Source organism: Ictalurus furcatus, chromosome 1 (assembly GCF_023375685.1).
Source record: "Ictalurus furcatus strain D&B chromosome 1, Billie_1.0, whole genome shotgun sequence".
NCBI lineage: Eukaryota > Metazoa > Chordata > Actinopteri > Siluriformes > Ictaluridae > Ictalurus > Ictalurus furcatus.
In genome coordinates this window covers 5,240,454-5,261,959 of record NC_071255.1, presented here as the reverse complement: position 1 = coordinate 5,261,959, position 21,506 = coordinate 5,240,454, and the positions used below count along the sequence as shown (strand labels likewise).

Sequence of the window (21,506 nt, the reverse complement as noted above, 5' to 3'; positions counted from 1 at the left end):
GTCCAGCCGACCCGAACTCGATAGAGAATCTACGAGAGACACCAGACCCAACAATACAGAACATGCCGAAGGCCGCTATCAAAGCGACCTGGGCTTCCAGAACAAACACCTCAGCAGTGCTACAGTCTGATCGCCTCCATGCCACACCACACTGATGCAATAATTCCTGCAAACGTTTTGAGCGCATAAATTAACATACGTTTCAAAACGTCGACATTTCTCTATTATAAATTCTTTCTTGTAATATTTTGAGATACTGGTTATTTGATTTCCCTGAGCTATAAGCCATAATCATCGAGATTAAAACAAAAACGGCTTGAAATATTTCACTTTATGCGTAACGAATCTAGAATTTATGAAAGTTCCACTTTTTGAATTAAACTATGGGGAGGAAATGAAGATGCACCTTCATTTTTAGATGCACCTGTATACTTGCTTGTTCTATTTAATCCCATTCCAAAGTTGGCTTCCTCTATGCTGCTGTAACAGCATTCTTCTGGGAAAGCTTTCCACTAGATTTTGGACCGTGACTGTAGGTGTTTGTGCTCATTCAGCCACAAGAGCATTAGTGTGGTTATGCACTGATGTTAAGCCAGAAGACCTGGTGCACAGCCGGCGTTTAAATTAATCCCAAACCTATTTGTTGGGGTTGAGGTCAGGGCTCTTTGTTCTTCCACACCAACCTTGGCAAACCATGTCTTATTAGTTTGTGCACAGGGGCATTGTCGTTTGGGAACAGGTTTCTTAATACCAGTGAAGGGAAATCTTAAAGTTAGTGCATACCAAACCATTCTACACAATTGTATGCGTTCAACTTTGTGGCAACAGTTTGCGCTGAAGCCCACATATGCATATGATGGTCAGGTGTCCACATACTTTTCCCCATATAGTGTATGTACGTTTTATGAGTGTGTAACAGGGGATTTGATTCGGAGGGAGCCAAAGCAGATTTAAGGGTGTGGAACAGAGCAGCCTTCTCTGGATGAACACATTTAGACTGATTACATGGCGCTTAGAAATTTGTAACGGTCCTTAGATTTAGACATAAAACACACTCTCACATTCACAGTGCCATGAGAAGGAAATATTGGGCCTCATTTATCAATCGTTACGTAAATATGATCATGTACTACACCGTTATAGAAGGGAATTATTTATAATTGCGCTATCTGGTGTCACCCAGATGAGAACGAGTTCCCTTTTGAGTCAAGGTTTCTTCCTAATATCGCCTCTGCTTTGGGACACATTAATTGTTAAAGGGACTATACAAATAAAACTGAATTTAATAATAATAATAGTGATATTGATCTATTTATTCTATTTAGCTATGTAATAGCAATACAATACATCTATAACCTGAGTAGCCCATGACTGTTTCAAATGCCAGTTAAAATCATGGATTACACCTGCTGCCCAATAAACTGCCAGTATTTATAAATGCTTATAGCTGCCCAACACTTACTTCGGCTGTTCTCATCATCATTCCCTTCACTATTGGACTAGTACCATTACATTCACTGAATCAATCTAATCTAGGAAAATCATTGATAACTTAAGAACTAACTTTTAACTTCCGTCTGATGTTCAACTGATCTAGTTCAGATGGAAATGAGAAACCTTTTTCTAAGTTAAAAGTCCATCTCCAGCGTCGTTTCAATTCGCTGTCTGGGTTTTCTGGAAACATCCGCACTGGTATAATTCCATATGAACGACGCTTTTAAACAATGGCAAATTAGCAGTGGTGCTATGGTTGACATCTTGTTATGGTTATTACAAGAATGAATCTAATGGCAGATAAAAATGAACCACGATTAGATGTTGAAGACCGGTGTGAGATACTGCGTGTAGGAAACGTGTATCCAGCTATCCCCGTCTGTGTCATATCGCCTGACTTGAGTCGCGCGAACACATCAGTCAGCCTCGGAATACGTGTATAGTTGAGGGAAAAGGAGAGAGAGAGAGAGAGAGAGAGAGAGAGAAAAAAAAAAAACAACCTTATGTGCTCCTGTAAGAGTCAAAGTCAAATTAACCTACAGTTCGAAAATGAGCAGAATTGTAAGTCCATCAGAATAATTAATATTATTACCATTGACACCTTTAATAGCAGCAGCAGTATTAATAGTACTTTTTTTTTCTCTTCATTGTATGGCATTTGGCAGACGTCCTTGTCCAGAGCGACTTACATTTATCTCATTTATACATCTGAGCAGTTAAGGGTTAAGGGCCTTGCTCAAGGGCCCAACAGTGGTAGCTTGGCAGTACAGGGGTTTGAGCTCATGACACTCCTACTACTACTCGTAGTAGTAGTAGTAGTAGTGACAACGACAACAGCAGCAAAATAAATAAAAGTGTAACATTGTTACTGATTATCATTGGTGGTATGGCTCATTTATTACTCCAAGTTATTTTGAAATGCTTTGAAGAAAAAAAAGTACTGTTTAAAAAACAATAATAAAAACAATCGATTTTTCTTCAGCTAAAAAGCCTGGCATTTTTCCCTGTACACGTCTTTCAAGCCCTTGTCTTGAATAGGAGCTCAATTAGCTATAAAAACAAACAAACAAAAACTCTCGCTCTTCATATATTTTTGGATTGCAGAAAGTAGTGGAGCATGTAACTTCAGATAACATTAACCAGCTAGACTTTTATAACCCCGACGACTTGGTGCAATTCTACTTCAAATAGAACAACATACATAAAATAAAATCTCTGTAATAACATCATCACAAGTTATACATGTTTTTAAATGCTATTCAAACATTGTACTAATAGAATAAATTATTTTCCTTCCTTCAGTGCTTCTGGATTTGCTCTACACGTCCATGCATTCAATAACAATATCATTAAATAAAAGCTTTTCATAAAATATGTTTCTTCTATTTTACACAAGGCAAATAATAATAATAATAATAATGTACTGTATTCTGCTCAATCAGGTTAGACCAAATTAACCTGACAAAACTGTTAAAAAACGTTTAATACAATTCTTACTGGGCTTATTTGCAGTTTATGGGTTTGTTTTGTTTTTTCACTCATGTAAGTGCTAAAAGAACTAGCAAAAAAAAACCAAAAAAAAAAACAAAGGCATTATAAAGAATTAGGCTTTAAGAAATTAGCCATTACAAATATTTATTTAGCAAAGAGACAAAATTTCCACATACATATCTGCCGCTGATTGGCCACTCAATACACAGAATTTTGTTTGTTTTGTTTTTTTTTCCTTTGGTGAAATGCAGCGAATCATATATATGTGCCTGTAGCAGGAATGTCTCGCACCGTGTTCTTTCAGAAATTTTAAAAGGAAGTCGAGCCCACAGAAAGAAATACAAAAAACAAACAAAAGCTAATAAGACATTATTGAATGGTTCTTTTTTTTTTTTTTTAATAAAACATTGAGGTTTTTGCAGTTGCAAAGCTTCATGCACACAACAGTACAAAAGTGCCTGTTCCTGCTATCTCAAATCAAATTCTTCTGCATGTTCAAATGCACCTTTCAAAATGGTCATGGCTTCTAATAGGAAACAACAGAACGAGTTCGATCATGCTTTCACAGTAACGACATGTTTTACATCAGAAGGCATGCATCTGAATGTTACTATGACGTTTACAATACAATGCGATTTACAACGCAAAGTTCTTTAATATGAAAAAAGGGGGCTTAGTATTACCGTCTTTTTTTAAATTTTTTTTTAGATGTATTAAGTTTAACAACGTAAAGAAAGATGAAAACAGACAGACAGACACAAAGATCCATTCACTGAAGCGCAAATCTCCTGTCCCATAATACTTCAGTGAGGTGTGTATGGTGTCACTGGCAGAAGACCAGTAGAAAGAGAGACATTTGTTGTTTGGCACTGGTGTGTGTGGTTGTGCTGTGCTATACGATGTTGAAGACCATCGAGAGATACTGCTCGTAGGAAACCTGGATCCAGCCGTCCTGGTCCGTGTCGTATCGCCTGAAGACGTCAGTTAACCTCTGAATATTTTTGGGGTAGAGGGAAAAGGGAGAAAATTCATCGTTAACGTATGTGCTCTTTTAAGGGGAAAAGCTAAATGCGCAAACGCGATTTATTTATTCATTTATGTTTGCTGCGGTGTAATTTGTTGCCTTGTGAGATTTACCTGTAGTACAATGCAGCACTGTATGAAGTCGTCGAAAGCTACCTGCCCTTTCCTCTGCCGGTCAAACTTCTCGATCAGTGTGTTATAGAACTGGTCTGAGAGACGATACCCTGGACGAGGAAAGGAAACGTGAAGCTCAAACAACAACAGAGGCATACTAAGTCGATCAAAAAAAGTTTACTAGACAGACACTGCCCTCCACTAATATTGGCGCCCTTGATAAATATGAGCAAAGAAGGCTGTGAAAAATCGTCTTTATTGTTTAACCTTTTGATCTTTTGTTCAAAGAATTCACAAAAATATAGTCTGTTCTCGTGGATATCAAACAATTGCAAAAGAATTTTTCACAGCCTTCTTTGCTCATATTTACCAAGGGTGCCAATATTAGTGGAGGGTACTGTATTTAAGGTTTAAAACTTTATTTTAAAGTATTTTAAAGAACTGTATTTAAAGTTCAAACTGTATTTTAAACAAATTTTAACAAGACTTAATACACTAAGAGAAATACATAGTGACAAGCTGAAGAAAATGTTTGAGCACTGTATATTACTAAGCTTTGATGAAGTAGAATACAAGAAATTGTATTCGGTGAGAAATTCATAAACAAATATTCAAAAGAAACTAGGAATAAAATGAGAATTCATTGTATTTTTCTTTAAATCCCCTTTTTGCTGTATATTAAACATTTTCCCCCAAAAAAACTTTGATATATAAAAGTGACAGTTTGTGCCACAGCATTTCTTAACTATTTACACTAACCGTTTTCTATTTATTTGTTCAACTTATACATTCATTGCAATACATGGGGTGTCTGAAAAGTCAGGAACCAAGGAGTGTAAAATTACATATACTTAATTTATTAGTTACAACATATAGTCTACATGTTCACCAGGGGCGTTAGCTGGACTGTTAATCGGCTCCATCAGAACACTTTAAAAAACGCACGTCAAACAGATTGGTTCCATGCATTTGGTTTTTCTTGCATCAAAAATGTGAAAAATTGACAAAGCCGGATTTATCATAAAACTTGCCTCGGGTTTTACTCACTGTTCTCAGGACTGTCAGACCGATAAAATAAACTTACGGAAGCTCTAAGCAGCCATGCATTATACATTTTATTTTCTTTGTTGTTTTCTCATGATCACGACATAACCAATAGCTGTTTTCTCACCACGCAATTTTATCCCGAGAAACTCTCACACATCGTGAATGGGACTGGTGTTTCATGCACCTTGGCGTCTTCGCCGTCATAACTGTGATAATTCCGCGCTGTAGAGATGGACTTTGTCTCCACATTAAGAGAGAAGGGTGTCCCCTTCCCTAGCCTGCGGGGATGAGGTATTTTTGTAGGCCACCCCAGGTTCCCTCGACAAAAAGCCAAAAGGATTTTTCCATTGGCTTTTGGATTATTGCAGAAAATAAACTCTGTGACCAACAAAAGTTTAGGATTCTTACACTTGCTTCCAACACCCTGTTCAATCTTTATTTTAAAAAAACAAACAAAAAAACACTACCTTTGGAAAACAATATAAATTGATAAAATCTACAGGTTGGAAAGTTTGAGCTGGAACAGTTTGCAAGAGTGTGAGTATAAACACAACGAGGCTGTAGTAGAGGAGTTTTCCTGTTTGGCGTGATGACGTTTAACGTCCCCGGCAACCTCTGTAGTCCCATTTAGCCACTTGTTAGCAACCGCCTTTTTCAAACCACGTAAAAGCTTTACAAAAAAAAAAACCACTCCCGAGTGGTGTATTACGGATGTGTTTTATGTCGTAGAATAAAATGTGAAAATATCGTGAGCTTGTGTTAGCCACAGACCTTATTTCAGGCATTTAACCAAGAACTCCATTCAAAAAACCCATTGACTTGTCGTATTGTCGAGTACACAGAAAAATGAAGTCGAGATCAAGAGAAAACAAGAAAGAAAAAAAATGAATAACGTATGGCCGCTTAGGGCTTCCGTACTATCTGGCACTAGACTAGGCTAGTTTGGTGTCGTTAGCCAAGGGGAGGCACGACTAAGCGCTCACTGTACGGATTTACGTAGTGACAAACTGCTCCAAGTGGAGAAAAAAATCTTCGGGGCTACCACCCTGAATGCCCAGGCCATGATGTTCACCCTAACACTCTACACGGTTTATCAGCCACTGTATCGTGTTTTTGCAGATTGATATATTTGCTCAACATATTCCAGTGGTTCCTGAATTTTTGACCATCCTACATTTGATTATATATAATAAGCCTTATATATACTTCTTATATATATATTTATAATTCAGCACTGGAATGCCATGCTTTTAAATTGATTTCTAAACCTCTTATTCTTTTAACATCAGCTTCAGCATGTGCCAAAAAAAACTAAGCAACATCCCATAGCATGGCATTCACCTGTTCCTCAGGCCCGCTGCCCTACGCTCTGATAAATAAAATCAGCATTATTTTGCTTACCGAAGCTGGTGAGAGCCTGTTTCAACTCATTCTTGTCGATGAACCCTGAGTTGTCACGGTCGTAAGTGCGGAAGATGTTCTGCCAGTCGGTGATGTACTTCCATACACCAGCAAACTCGTTAAAGTTCACTCCACCTTTGTTATCGCGGTCAAACATGGCTGAGAAATCGCAGAAGAGAAAGAGAGGGATGAGAGAGCATTTATAGTGCGTGCGGTTTCACTTTTCTCCTTGAGTGTATAAGTGGGTGAGTAAGTGAATATATGAGTGGGTGTGAACGAATAGTACAGTAATAGAAAAGTAATGGGCGGGTGAATCAATGGGTGGGCGTATGAGTCAGTAAGGAAAGGAAGTGATTTGGAGGGATTAATGAATGATGATCTTAAGTGAGTGGGTTTGAGTGTGAGTGACTGAATTCATAGGTAAGGACGTGATTGGGTGAATGATGGGGGGAGAATGGGTGGGTGAATAAGTGAGTGTGTGAGCAGATGGGTGAATGTGTGATTAGGTTGGTGTGAGTGAGCGAGTGAGTTTGTGGTAGTAAGGAAGTGATTGGTTGAATGATGGGGGAATGGGTGGGGGAATATGCGATTAGGTTGGTGAGTGAGTGTGTGAATGAGTGAGTAAGGAAGTGATTGGGTGAATGATGGGGGGAGAATGGGTGGGTGAATAAGTGAGTGCGTGAGCAGATGGGTGAATGCGTGATTAGGTTGGTGTGTGAGAGTGAGTGAGTAAGGACGTGATTGGCTGAATGATGGGGGAAAGAATGGGTGGGTGAATAAGTGAGTGCGTGAGCAGATGGGTGAATATGTGATTGTGAATGTGATCAGATGGGTGAATGTGTCATTAGGTTGGTGTGTGAGTGTGTGAATGAGTGAGTGTAAGGAAGTGATTGGGTGAATGATTGGGGGAGAATGGGTGGGTGAATATGCGATTGTGATCAGATGGGTGAATATGTGATTAGGTTGGTGTGTGAGAGTGAGTGAGTAAGGACGTGATTGGGTGAATGATTGGGGGAGAATGGGTGGGTGAATAAGTGAGTGTGTGAGCAGATGGGTGAATATGTGATTAGGTTGGTGTGTGAGAGTGAGTGAGTAAGGACATGATTGGGTGAATGATTGGGGTAGAATGGGTGGGTGAATAAGTGAGTGTGTGAGCAGATGGGTGAATGTGTGATTAGGTTGGTGTGTGAGAGTGAGTGAGTAAGGATGTGATTGGGTGAATGATGGGCGGAGAATGGGTGGGTGAATAAGTGAGTGTGTGAGCAGATGGGTGAATGTGTGATTAGGTTGGTGTGTGAGAGTGAGTGAGTAAGGATGTGATTGGGTGAATGATGGGCGGAGAATGGGTGGGTGAATAAGTGAGTGTGTGAGCAGATGGGTGAATGTGTGATTAGGTTGGTGAGTGAGTAAGGAAGTGATTGGGTGCTTGAGTGATTCGGTGTGTGGTGTGTGAATGAATGGGTGAATGAGTGATTGAGCGGGTGAGGTAAATGGTAATAAGAAGCGAACAGTCCACACAGCAACCATTTTAAGGCATCTGGCATGATTGTCTTCATCTAGTTTTGAAACCAGAATCGATCATGGACACGCAAATATACTGTACCACTTGCATGATTTGTTGCAAAGGGACAGTTTAGTCCTATAACCAGATTCTGTTTTAGAAATAATTAGTTAAAGTGCCTGTGAAATGGCTTGAGAGCCATTTATTGATTCTGTATGTCGATTCATTTCCTCTTAAGGCAGTCAGGAAGGGAGCATGTCAAAGGGCTTGGCTGACTTCCACAACAGCTACTAACAATTCTAGATACTGTCTCTATTGTTTGATATTTTCCCATCTCATCTGCAGCCCTGGTTTGAAAACCTCGGTCCTATGTTCTGGGAGACTACCTCAATTTATCTCCCACTATTAATATTTCACTTTTCCTATTTTTGCGTACTGTATAGATTTCGTCCTGGAGAAAAGTTAAGCGAGAGAGGGGTGTAATGTTCTGGTATACATGTTTAAATGAACGTCGGTACCTCTGACAAGCAACTAGAAAGGCTATAACTAGAAAGTGTGCAAGCTGAAATAAAAGCCTGAGCTAGCAGAGTTGTCATACGGTACAAAAGCTTGGCTGAGGCTGTTTGCACAGCAGGTGCTTAAAGTTCATTAAAATCCTCCAACACTTTTTTCACAGTACATGCTTAAAAGTCTTTGTTAAAAAACAATGAGGGTCGTAGGCGCTCAAAAAGTCACTAGTACTAAATCACTAGTACGTCAGCAGATCATGGCTACTATATAGTGAGAAAATGATGAGGTCATGTTTTTTTGTTGCTGGCTATTTGGGTAGAGTGAGAAGAAAACATTAATCACTCCATGAAGTGGAGGTGGCTACAATAACTGGAAAAATATATCAGCTCACTTAAGACAGCAAGAGTGGTAGAAGAAAAGCACAAAGCCAGCAATCAGGAATCGGACTAACGGGTTTGAAAGCACTCAAACATGCTTCAATTTCTCCAAATAGTCACTGGATTGCCAGATCATACACAGCGGTATACCAACTGTGCATCACTGCATGTAGACAATCATGGCCAGTGGAGCCTGTAATACTTTCGGAGTCACACCGTGTTTGATTTTGGAGGGGGAATAAGTACAGACACACACAAATGAACTCAAATCATCACATAAGGGGTGGTTTGGAATGGAAATAACGTGTGGGAAGCTGCACGACCGAAGCTACAGGAATGACCCAACCATTTGCTAATGTAGGTTGGTAAACACAGCTTTTTTTGGAATGGGTGGGAGATATGTGTTCTAGAGAGCATTCGATTGCATACAAATTGGATGAGTATAGAATGAGTCATCGAAAACTTTTCCCGTTTTCCCAGAGGCTGTCAAAATATACCCACTAAAGAACATGTTTTCATCCATTACCCATGTTCGTGCGAGTCATGGTATGTACGGCGGATATAAAGAGTCTACACACTCCTGTCACAATTGCACGATTTTTTATTTTTTGGTGCCAAAAATGAAAACAAGATAAAAAATCATCAGATCTTTTTCCACCTTTAATGTGATCTAGCAACCAACAAAATCCATGTGGAAAACAAACAGGAATGCTTCATGGAGAGAAGAAAAAAAAAAAAAACAACAACTTTAAAGTTGCCTGGTGTGCAGACCCCTTTATAACTGAGCATGTGACTGTGCTCTGAATTAACCAATCACATTCAAACTCAATTCTGTAGGATTTTCTTCACATTTTTTTGGTTTCATCCGACTGCTGAAGCCATGGTCCGCAAAGAGCTAACCCAGTTTGTACTGGATCTCATTGTTGAAAAGTATGAATCGGGGGAGGGGTACAAAAAAAAAGTTTCCCAAACATTAGATGTACCTTGAAGGCCATCATCAATAAGTGGAGAAAAATGGGGCACTACAGTGACATTACCAAGATATAGGAGGACAAAAACTTCTCTGGGAGGTTGTCGATAGATATACAGCAACATTAAAAGAGCTGCAGCAATACCTGGCAAGTACTGATCACTCCCTGCAGGTAACAACAATCTCTTGTATTCTTCACATGTCTAGACTATGGGGAAAAGTGGATAGATGGTCTCAATTTTGCCAAAACACACAAATGCACACAGTAATCTCAAACCATGAGGTAAAAATGTGTTATGGTCTGATGAGACCAATGTAGAACCTTCTGGTAATAATATACCAGATTCACGGTGAAGCATGGTGGTGGAAGCGTCATGCTATGGGGCTGTATTTCTTCAGCTGGGACTGGAGCACTAGTCTTTGCCACAAAACCTGCAGGCCTCTCTCTTAGACAGCTGAAGATGAAGAAAAACTTCATTCCAGCATGACTGTGTCTACCAAGTCAACAAGGGAATGGCTTCAGAAGACGATGAACATTTTGGAACGGCCCAGTGCGAGCCCAGATGTAAATCCGATTGGAAAAACCTGCGGAATGATTTGAAGAGGGCTGTGCCCTTGTGATTTGTTAGATCTGGAGTATTTTTGCAAGGAAGAGTGGAATAAAACTGCCAAATCATGACGTGTGAAGTTGGTAGCCAAAAAGACAACCAGGTAATTGACTTTTTGTTTTTTTGTTGATTTATTTTCCTAAAAGTTTTCTCTTTGCTTTTCACTTGATTTTTGCTGGTTGCTAGATCACATTAAACATGGAAAAGGATGTGACACGATTAACATGGTGGTCATATTTCACAAAAACCGCGGTTTTAACAGGGGAGTGCAGACTTCATATCCGAGGTACAAATACTGGCATATTTATCTCTACAAAGCTCTAGAACACCCATTTTAATTTCACAGGAGCTATAATTAAAAGACCTTGGGGAAACTAATTAAGGGACTTGCACCGAGGGAAAACAGTTCAACACAAAGCTGAGGATAGACACCCATGCTAAAACACGGAAGATTTCCTCACCTATAATCGATCTGACAGTCACAGGATTGAACGGTGTCCATGTGCCTGTGAAAGAAAAAGCAAACATTTTAATAACATAATAAAACGGAAAGGGCATTACAGCAGCACAATGATAATCGGTGTCTGTCATAACAGGAAGAAGCTTTCATTTATCAAATGTACATTACAGTACTGTGAAATTCTTTTCTTCGCATATCCCAGCTTGTTAGGAAGCTAGAGTCAGAGTGCAGTTTTTAAATCTACAATGTGCCTTGATCCAGACTGGGTCAAAGACTTGTTGACTCAAGAATCACTCGAATAAATAAATATTACCTCTGATATATGACATTTGTATTAAGGATTATATTTAGTAAGGTAAATCAAGGTCAAAGACCACAAATCCGAGTCAGAACTGCCTTTCGGTGTATGAGTGTAAGCTAAAATCGTACAGACCTACCCAACCATGATACCATCCAAGTGAAATTCTAAATATACTCTTTATTATATATTATGTATTATGATATAAGATCAGTGCTCTTATTGAAGAGAAACAAAACTGCAATTTTACCAGTAATAACTTTCTAAATCCTGGGCTGCACATCATCCAATCCCCTTCCCATTGCTGCTCTCAATGGACAGAGAGGGGAAGTTCATTCCACAACCCATGTGCCAGGACAGACATTATGACAGTCTTGATGCTTATCTTCCTTGCATCTTAAGGAATGGTTGGTCAAGTCTAGTTGTTTAAGAGTCTTGAAGGAAACATGGTTCAGAGCAGGCTTTGATGAATGCCTTCAGATAGGTCAGGACTGGTCAGTTTTGAGTTCGTGGGCAAGCATCCGTGTTTTGAATCCGACGTGGGCAACTACAGGAAGCTAATGGAGTGATTTGGGAGAATTTGAGGAGAATAAAAAGAAGTTGAGCAGTTGCAATGATGAATCAGCTGCAGGCCTCTCGTGGCATGCAGGAGAAGAGCTTCCAGGACCAATTTGGAAGAACAAGCACCTGAGTGGCCTCCATGAAATGAAAAGCCTAGATCCTCCTGAGAAACTCGCATGGCCGAAACAGGTTATGAATATAACAAGAGACGGGTAGTTGGTGGTCCAGAACTTTCCGATAGTTGTGTAGACTGTCAGATGGCATGGTCACCAGACCCTGACATGGGGTACAGGGCAGCTCAGTCTTGCTGGGACTTAGTTTCAGATGATGAGCTGACGTCCATGATGAGTTGTCCATCAGACAAGATCTATGAAGAAACACGAGTGTCTTAGGTAGGAAAGGAGAGGAAGGGCTCGGAGAGAGCAGGTATACATAGGTACTGAGAGAGCAGGCATAGATCGAGGACAGAAGAGGACGAAACACTTGTGGAACACCAGTGGAAAGTCTACATGGTGCAAATCTGGATCACTCTATATGCACCTGTCCCTCCAGGTAAGCAGCAAACTACCGCCATACTGGGCCTCTAGTTCCAAGGCTGGACAAGAGAATCATGTTGAACACTTCAGAGACGTCATAGAAGATGACAAATGACAGTTTGGCTTATCTAGCAGTGTGAAGCTTCTCAGAAACAGCCACAGGGGCCGTTTCTGCAGAGTGTGTCACTTTCGAGTTTGAACAGATCCTGGAGGTTGTCCGGGGTTAGAAACAGCAAAAACTGACTGCCTTTCAAGAATTTTAGAAAGAAAGAAGTGCTATTGGAGGACAGCTGCTGGCTGAGGTGTTTAATGTGGGCTTTTCCACGATCGCTTTAACACTCATGTCTTGAGAGCAGTTAGTACGTGTTATGCATGTTAATGAGGTCATATATAATAGAAATGATAACGGGGAGGAGGACTTGAGTGATGGTCTGGAGCATTGTAGAAGAGAAGAGATCCATCGAGCAGATGGAAGGATTGCTGGAAGCAGGAGCTCTAGGAGCCCTCTGTAGCTTACAAGTCCGTAATTTCCAGTTATTTGTGGAACAAAAGATCATAGTGTGCTGAATCTTCCAAATACTGTGAGGGGAATAACTACATGAACACTTAATATACTTCCACTGCATGAATAAATTTACACACATAATGTCTTTTGACTTCTGTGCTTTGTGTATAAATATGAATAAAAAGATATGGTATGTATTCATAAAGATATATGTTTTGTATGCATGACATGTAAAAAAAAATATTTTGCCATTGGTTGGGAAGATTTCATGCAACGAGCAGCAATCAGGGTAAAGGTGAAGGCGCTTCCTATGCAAGATTTTACAACAAGCTCTCAGATGAATGATAAGGAAGGTAAAGCAGAAGGTACATGCCATGCAAAACCCCTCTGCCAGAGACGAAAGACATTTTGAGACGGGAGGCAAGCCCGATAGGCTTTTGGCACGACAACTCAAAGGGGCCCAAGCTTCCAGGTCAATTCACAGCATCAAGTCGGAGGCTGGCACCCTGCTGACTAACCCCAAGGATATTAATGATCACTTTCACAGTGAACTTTACACTTCCAATAGTAATGCCACTCATTCCGACCTGAACGAAATGCCTAAACTAACACTGCCAGGGAAGACTTAGACGCTGATTTCACTTTAGAGGATGTAGTCTCTGCCGTTAAGTTGTTTCCACCTGGCAAGACGGCGGGGCCAGACGGATTTAGACCCGAATTCTGTAAAAGATCCCGTGGCATCCGTGCCCTGCTCCTTTTCAGAATGATGAATGAGTTCATTCTAAGGGAGAGAAAATTTTGCCTGGTATACTGTAGGCTATAGGCCGATTGCACTTCAAAACTGTGATGTAAAAGTAATCACTAAAGCATTGGCTATTCGACTAAACAAGCATTTATCATCCATAATTCACCCTGACCAGACCGGGTTCATCCCGACCAGGTTCACTTTACACCGCTCGCTACAGCAGGGTTTCCCCCTCTCACCTGCCCGTATCGCCACTGCGATAGTACCTCTCGCCCTAAGCATAAGAGATAGTAAGGGGTCTTGAAGTGGGGAGTAGGAAAACACTCATTAGATAATATGCTGACTAGGTAATATTGTACTTGCAGAATTCTGAGGGATCAGGTCCCATTTTCTTACATTTAATGACTTCTTTTGGTAGGTTATCGGGATATACTACTAATTGGACAAAAATGAATTTTATGTCTCTTTCTGATGTTTATAAGCCTGGTTTCCTTGAAAGTCCTCCGTTCAAAATGGTTAATGACCATTGTACCTATACAATGGAATGATAATACCCAAAGATCCAAAATTAACATTTAAACCGAATTTCACAAAGTTCATTGCAAAACTTAAACGGAACATAGAAAATTGGAATATTTCGCCTTCGTCTATGATTGGGATGGGTATAAATTCAATTAAAATGATCTCTCTCCCCAGATTTCTCTATCTTTGCCAGAATCTCCCCATTTTTCCTCACATCTGCTTTCTTTATTACTGGATTCCATAATTCTGTCCTACATCTGGAATTGCAAGACTCGTAGGATTTCGACAATCCAACTGCAAAAGCCCAAGTCTGAACGTGGCTTAGGTTTACCCATATTTAACATTACTATTGGGCTGCTTCTGGGGACCTGATCTCTGAGACCCCCTGTGGGTGCACATGGAGGCTAACCTGGCTGTCAACTCTTCCCTAACAGCTATGCTGTTTTCTAATTTACAGAGGCCCAGAGCTTTAAATAAACTAAGCTCTATGTTGAAAAATTCAAATCAGAATTTTAAACAAGGTGAGAATACTTTTGGCCCTACCGGAGACTTCTGTCCAAACGCCAATCTGCTATGATCACACTTTTTTTTTTTTTTTTTTTTTTTTTTTAACTCCCATGGGCCGACAGAACCCATCACACCTGGAGGGAGAAGTTTCATGCTCATACACACCCACACACACACACCCACGCCTGCTCACATCATAAAAAATGCAGCTTAGTCTCTGCTACGTTCAGCCTTTCCTCACTGTGCTAAAGTATTTACTGCCATGATTGAGAAGGTCATATTCGGTAGTAGAGAACACAGGATTGAAAAACACATCTAGATCTACAGAGAGCTTTATGACTGAGAGCACGACCAGCTAACAGTAGAATAAAATCAGACACACGCCTTTATGAGTCATGTCAGTAAAAGCTTAGCTATGTTTAAACTTGTCACATTGTAACGCACAGCTTTTGTTTCCTAAGAGTCGGAAATTGTATTGAAATTGGTTCAAATTTGAATCTTAGGTACCGTTACACCTCAATTATCTAGTGTTGTAGTTGACATGAATGAAACTTTGGTTGGAATTTCTTACTATACTATATAGCCAAAGGTTTTGGACACCTGACCGTCACACCCCATATGTGTTTGTTGAACATCCCATACCAGATTTAGTCTGGAATAACAGCATTTGCTGTTATAATAACCTCCACTCTTCTGAGAGCGCTTTCCACTAGATTTTGGGGCGTGGCTGTGGGGATTGGTGTTCATTAATAAGTGAGGTCAGGCACTGATATCTGGGCAGTCGGCATTCCAGTTCATCCCAAAGGTGTTCAGACGGGTTGAGGTCAGGGCTCTGTGCGGTCCACTCAAGTTCTTCCGCTCTAACCTTGGCAAATGTCTTCATGGACCCCACTTTGTGGCATCCTGGAACAGGTTCCAGTTCCAGTGAAAGGAAACTGTAATGCTAAAGCTTACAAATACACCCTATACAATTGTGTCACTCCAACAGTTTGGAGACGACCCGCGTTTGGGTGTGACTCTCAAGTGTCCACAAACTTTTGGTCATATCCTGAACATTCTTTTAATATGTGATGGACAATATCTCAAATCTCACAAAATCCCCAATGTATAAACGCATAACAACATGTCATCAGTGCATTAACACTCAGCGGTAATCTTCAGTGTCCACTATTTTGTATTTATTTCTTCTGCAGTGAAACTCTAAACTTTATTTTATTTTATTTTCTGCCCCCTAGTGGACACATTCAAGTTATGTGCAAAGTATGATGTCGGACACTGATCGGACTGCCCACACCCGACGCACTCATGTGTTTGCAATTACGTGGACACAGAAGTATATACCCTGCGTAATTTCGCAGTAAGGCCTTTTATATTCCACAGAGGAAAGGGGAAAACGACTACCGACGCATAATGATGAAATGAAACCATGAGTGCAGACACATACAAACTCCATACATAAAACACACATTTCTCATATTGTTCATATATACTGGCTTACTTATGTCTACGACAAAAATGACTCATAGGAAATGCTCTAAAATGCCAAATTTCTTTTCATGGACACTTTAATGGGAAACAGAGACTGTCATGGCAGGGCTTTGGCCACAGGCTGTGCTGGATGTAATTACTAAACATGGGCAAAGTACACAATAACTCCACTCATTTTCTGCTGAGTCAATCACTGTGCTGTGAGATGGACTGCAGGGGTGACAAACTACTTTCTACATTCGATTCCTCCTGCGACTAGAAAACGTTACATAGTCAAAAACAGACCTTTCAGTGACAACTGAGGAGTCTGGTTCCTTTCAAGGTTTCTTCCTCATATCATCTTAGGGAGGTTTTTCCTCGCCACCATCGCCACCAGCTTGCTCAATCGGGATCGATTCACACACTTAAAATCCATATCCTGTGTTCATATGTTTCTGTAAAGACGCTTCCAGACAATGTTCATTGTTAAAAGCGCTATACAAATAAAAAATTGTATCAAATAAAAGAAGAAATTGTGCACCGAGTGTATATAGAGAAGATAGATTAATAAATTGACTATTATACCAGAATAGAGAATACCAGTTCGTTCTGGCTACATCTGGTGCCCAATACGAGTCATGTGGGTTCTCCTGACACAGTGAGGTCAGGAAATGTAGTGTGTCTTGGGAGCATGTACACATAGGTGTGAGTCTGTCTGCTAATAAGTTGGTTAACAGAGATGGAATCTGGCACAGCTCACTGGACTGGCCTCAGAAACAAAGACGCTTTTATGCAGTACACACTGAACCTTCTCACTGCTTTGCTGTGCTCACGCACCACACCACAGCAACGCATACCACGGATGAGAAATAGCGGAGTAAAAAATAAATAAATTCATGAAACAGCTTAAGTCTGGCATATTCAATAACGATATTACATATTTATTACTCGTGAATTTTTTTTTTATCATGTTTTGGAGAGAAAATCGCGACTAACCAATCACAGGCGTTTTGTTGCTAAATGGTTGTAAGAAGCTATAAAAGACCTAACGTTTACATTATGAGATGATTTTGCAAAACTCTTATGCACATGCATAAGCAAAGACGCCTTCAATTATAAATCAAGTCTTAAATGAAAGCCCTTGGTCATGTGAGTATGAACTTTTTGGGGGGGGGGGGGGCATGTACGCTTACACACGTCGATTCTTACTCATGCCAATGTTGTATAATGGGTGGATTTAACCCTGCATTCACACGGGCAGCAAAGCGACAAAGTGGGATGGAAATAATTACTTTTAAATGGGAGCGGGTAATCTTTCATAATAGAAAGTAGAGTTGGCAAAACAAAGCTGGAGGGGAGAGCTGTTGTGATAAAGTTGAGCAGAGATTAATATATGAGAAAATGAGAAGTCAAGCAATAGTATTTCAGACCATTTGGTATGACAGTCAAAACTGAGCCTAAAGAACCTAATATATATATATATATATATATAAATGGCATTCAGTCAATGGAATAATTTCAAAACAATCAAAACTCTTTCTAGAGCTGGAGCCCAACCAAACTGAGCAAACTGGGGAAGTGGCTACAGTCAGGGGTGTAACCTGGCCTGGGCATTGGGGGCTGTAGCCCTGAAGATTTTTTCTTTAGCCCCGAACAATTCTCCACTTGGAGCAGTTGGTCACTACGTAACTGAAAGTCAGTAAAAGAAGTCCATCTGAAATTTTATATCTTCAGTGAACGGAGGCGAGACCGATCAGACAGGGTTTACAGGAAAATACATGGAAATACTCGTGTCTTATTGGCTGACAGTCTCTCAATTCTACCAAGCGCTAGCTCACACGGTCAGTGTGAGGGGAAAATGGATGTACGCCGATTTTTTTTTTTTTAATGAGTAAAGAGGTTGAAACTGAAACTGTAACATCCTCTCATGCGGAAACAAGGTGTGTAAATGTCTATACGAGTTCCAGTTTACGTGACCATGATATAAGCAGAGTATAAAGAAAGGAAATGTACTTTGCATGGCACTGTAGCAGCTTAGTTGTGACTCCCCTTGGCTAGCGACACCAAACTAGCCTAGTTAGAAAAGTTTTATATTTTACCCGTCTGGTAGTCCTACAAACAGTGACAACACCCGAGGCAAGTTTTATGATAAATCCAACTTTTTCTGATCGTGTCATATACTGACAGCTAAGTTACTTCAGCGTCCATAAAACAAAACTTTGTCTACTAGCCGAGCTGGAAAAAAAAACGTATGGAGAAGAATCTGGGCTCAGCTCTAGATGATTAACAGTCCAGCTAACACCCCTGGATATAGTCAGGATATCCATCTTCTCAGTGCTTCACCAATCGAGCCTTTATGTTATAGTGGTCAAAATGACCAGGATTACATCTGGATGAATCTAGACACCGCTCATCCGGTGGTAGCTACATCATGCTGTGGGGTTATTTTTCATCAGCAGGTACTGGGAGGCTTGTCAAGATTGAGGGACAGATGATCTAATAAGCGTACAGAGACATCTGTGATGAACTTGCCCGAGAGTGCCAAGACAATGCAAAAGTGGCTTATCAATCTCCTTGAGCGGCTCAGCCAGACACCGGACTTGAACACGATTGAAAATCTTTGGAGACACCTGAAAAATACAGTGAATGCGAGAAGATGCAGCCCAAATCTAGGTGTTCCAAGCTTGTAGAATCATACCCAAAAAGACTTAAACCTGTAATTGCTACCAATAGTATAAATACTTGTAAAAGTGTGATGTACATCTTTTTTCTCATTCTTAATAACCGTACAATGCTTAGTGAAAAAGATTGATCATTATGGATTTACGGACTGCGTAGGGCGCACGGTGGCAGTGGTTAGCATGTTCGCCTCACACCTCCAGGGTTGGAGGTTCAAATTGCACGTTCTCCTCGTGCTGTGGGGGTTTCCTCCGGGTACTCCGGTTTTCTCCCTCAGTCCAAAGACATGCATGAAAGTGTATGAAAGGGTGTGTGAATGGGGATGCGATGGATTGGCACCCTGTCCAGGGGGTACCGATGCTCCCAGGGATAGGCTCCAGGTTCCCCGTGACCCAGAAGGATAAGTGGTATAGAAAATGGATGGATGGATTTATGGACTGTGTATATTTTAGAGTAAGGCTATAATGTAACCAAATGAGGAGAACATGAGGACTTCACATATAAGCACATCCGAGTTTAAAAGAAACAGGACTTTTTTTTTTTTTTTTTGCATTATGAAGGTCACATTCCAAAGTGACGATTTAATACAGAACTTTATTTCTCCATGGTAAGGCTGACTTTTGAACGCAACATCCCAGATTTTGAAACTGTCTTGTGCAACGGCAAAACTTCCCACTCAGATTTTCCCCGGCCTTTTTTTGTGCTCGACCAACGCTGCCTTACATCAACAGGCGTAACGAGTATCGAAACCTACGTACCATTTGACAGAGCTTGCTGAAGCTCCGTATCGGAGATCGATCCACTCCTGTCCTTGTCCACCCTATGGAAGAAATCCACATTTTACTTCAATGAAACGGTTTGGTAAAAATTGGTAAATTTGGTAAAACGTGCCATTGCCACAACAATTTAGAGCTTACAGGACAGTTAACTGGTTTACCGATACAATTCCTCACATATTCATACAGAATATCCAAACGTACACACATACTCAGTTAAATCCTCACAAGTTTTTAGGTATTAGGCAATTGTATTCTACTGATCCTTATAAACAGATGTTAATCGGTGGTATTTTCAGCACTTAGAAATGGCTTTCCTACATAAATTTTTCGCTGTGATGTAAAGGCCTTTTACATACTCCGCGTTGAATCCTTTTCAGTACTTCCACACACACACGCACACACACACACACACACACACACACAATCTTAAGCCGAAACAAGTTAGTTTTGTGAATAACAGTTGCAAATATACTGCACGACGCTGTACATTATATATACTTATATCCCGAGACGAAATAACATCCATCCTACGATCAGCGGATTACAATTTGCCTCGGTTACGAACAAAAACTAACTGTTGTTAGAAATTCTCCAGTGAGTCACACATTTCCTAGCAACAACCCGTGCACACCAACAACAACTATAATTGCCCTGAAGGAAGGAATGGATGGAACATATAAACCTCAAACATTTTCAACACACACACACACACACACACGGATGGCAAATCCATGGAAACTGGCTTTCCAGGGACATTTGAATCATCAGTTGTCAACAGGATAACTGAGGACTTGTGGGAATGTGGACTTCTTGTTGTCTACTGCTGGACCTTTTCAGCGTTAGGGAATGAATGCTCTTTCACTTAGGTAAAATCATCTGGTTTGAAGAGATTAGAAGCACCACCCTGCTTCCTGCTTCCTGCAAATCCTGTGAAGCTTGTACGACATTAAAACCGCATTTCTAACTCAAACAAAACAGCAGCTTCAATGGAGAACTGTCTCACACCGTGTGTGCCTCTTAATCAAAGACTGTTAGTGGTATGCATTGAGAGAATGCGGCTGATCCAGATGTGTGACCCAAACAGGAAACGACTAGTTACACCAAATGACGCGCAACACTCTTTCTCTCGCGTTCTCTCTCCTTCTAACTTCTGATTTTTGTACACAAGACTGCAACACACAGGCTCGAAGTTCCGTAAAAGCATTTAGTCGTGAATTGTGCCGTAAATCTAGTGAAACTAGTTCACAACAACTTGACACGCAGGTCCACGAAGCAAGCTCGCAGCCGCCGCAGGAGTAGTTCAGGGTCTGGGCTCTTAATGCGGAATCTCTGGCTGTGCTTTCACTCACCTCTGAAATATATTCCACAGGAAAGCTTGGTCAGGCGGCGTGCTGGTATATTGAGGAGGTCTGTACTGGTACGCCATTTCCGCATGTAGTCCGGCTGTAAACAAACAAACAAACAATAATAATAATAACGCTAAAAATCGAAAGCGCTCGCGACGTTCGGAACTTGTCTCAATCTGACTATGACATTCTTCACGCAGAGGCGTGGCGTGAACCCAACCTTTTCCACTTCTCATCACATATTCTAAGACGTCACTGGACCGCCCACATCACGGGCCAGCGTTTTGATTGGCTCGCAGCCTGCCACCGTGTCAGAACTGTGCTAAAGGGGTGGAGCCGTAATCCTTGATTGACGGACGGACGGTAAAGCTCGTCTGGTTGTACTATATGTTTTTCCATTATTAACATTTCTCCATTACTCCATGTGCACAGCTTTGGGGGAGGGAAAAAAAAAAAGCAAACAAAAGACCTGTATTTCATTCAAAGCTTTAAGAACAGTTCACTTGTAATAATAAAACATTTCTATGTAAAGGGAAATCTATCCTGGAGGACTTTATGGGTCCCC

At 40.6% G+C, this 21,506-nt stretch overlaps 1 protein-coding gene across 1 annotated transcript; it reads right to left on the bottom strand.

The window, feature by feature from the left end:
• Positions 1 to 3,097: 3,097 nt before the first annotated feature.
• On the bottom strand, positions 3,098 to 21,168 carry pdcd6 (programmed cell death 6). The gene is made up of 6 exons (XM_053621360.1): positions 20,945 to 21,168; positions 19,575 to 19,636; positions 10,998 to 11,042; positions 6,571 to 6,729; positions 4,123 to 4,232; positions 3,098 to 3,976 (listed from the first exon to the last, which is right to left on the bottom strand). Exons 1-6 carry the CDS (start codon positions 21,019 to 21,021, stop codon positions 3,878 to 3,880), a joined length of 552 nt encoding a protein of 183 aa, XP_053477335.1. The 5' UTR covers positions 21,022 to 21,168; the 3' UTR covers positions 3,098 to 3,877.
• Between the last annotated feature and the right edge of the window lie 338 nt (positions 21,169 to 21,506).

Bases quoted from the DNA above. Each gene is read 5' to 3' on its own strand.
- pdcd6 (XM_053621360.1), bottom strand. From the start codon at position 21,021: ATGGCGTACCAGTACAGACCTCCTCAATATACCAGCACGCCGCCTGAC. The intron at 19,637-20,944 runs GTGAGTGAAAGC...TTTCTTCCATAG, and splicing joins CTGTGGAATATATTTCAGAG to GGTGGACAAGGACAGGAGTG. The intron at 4,233-6,570 runs GTAAGCAAAATA...TTCCTCGTCCAG, and splicing joins ACAGGCTCTCACCAGCTTCG to GGTATCGTCTCTCAGACCAG.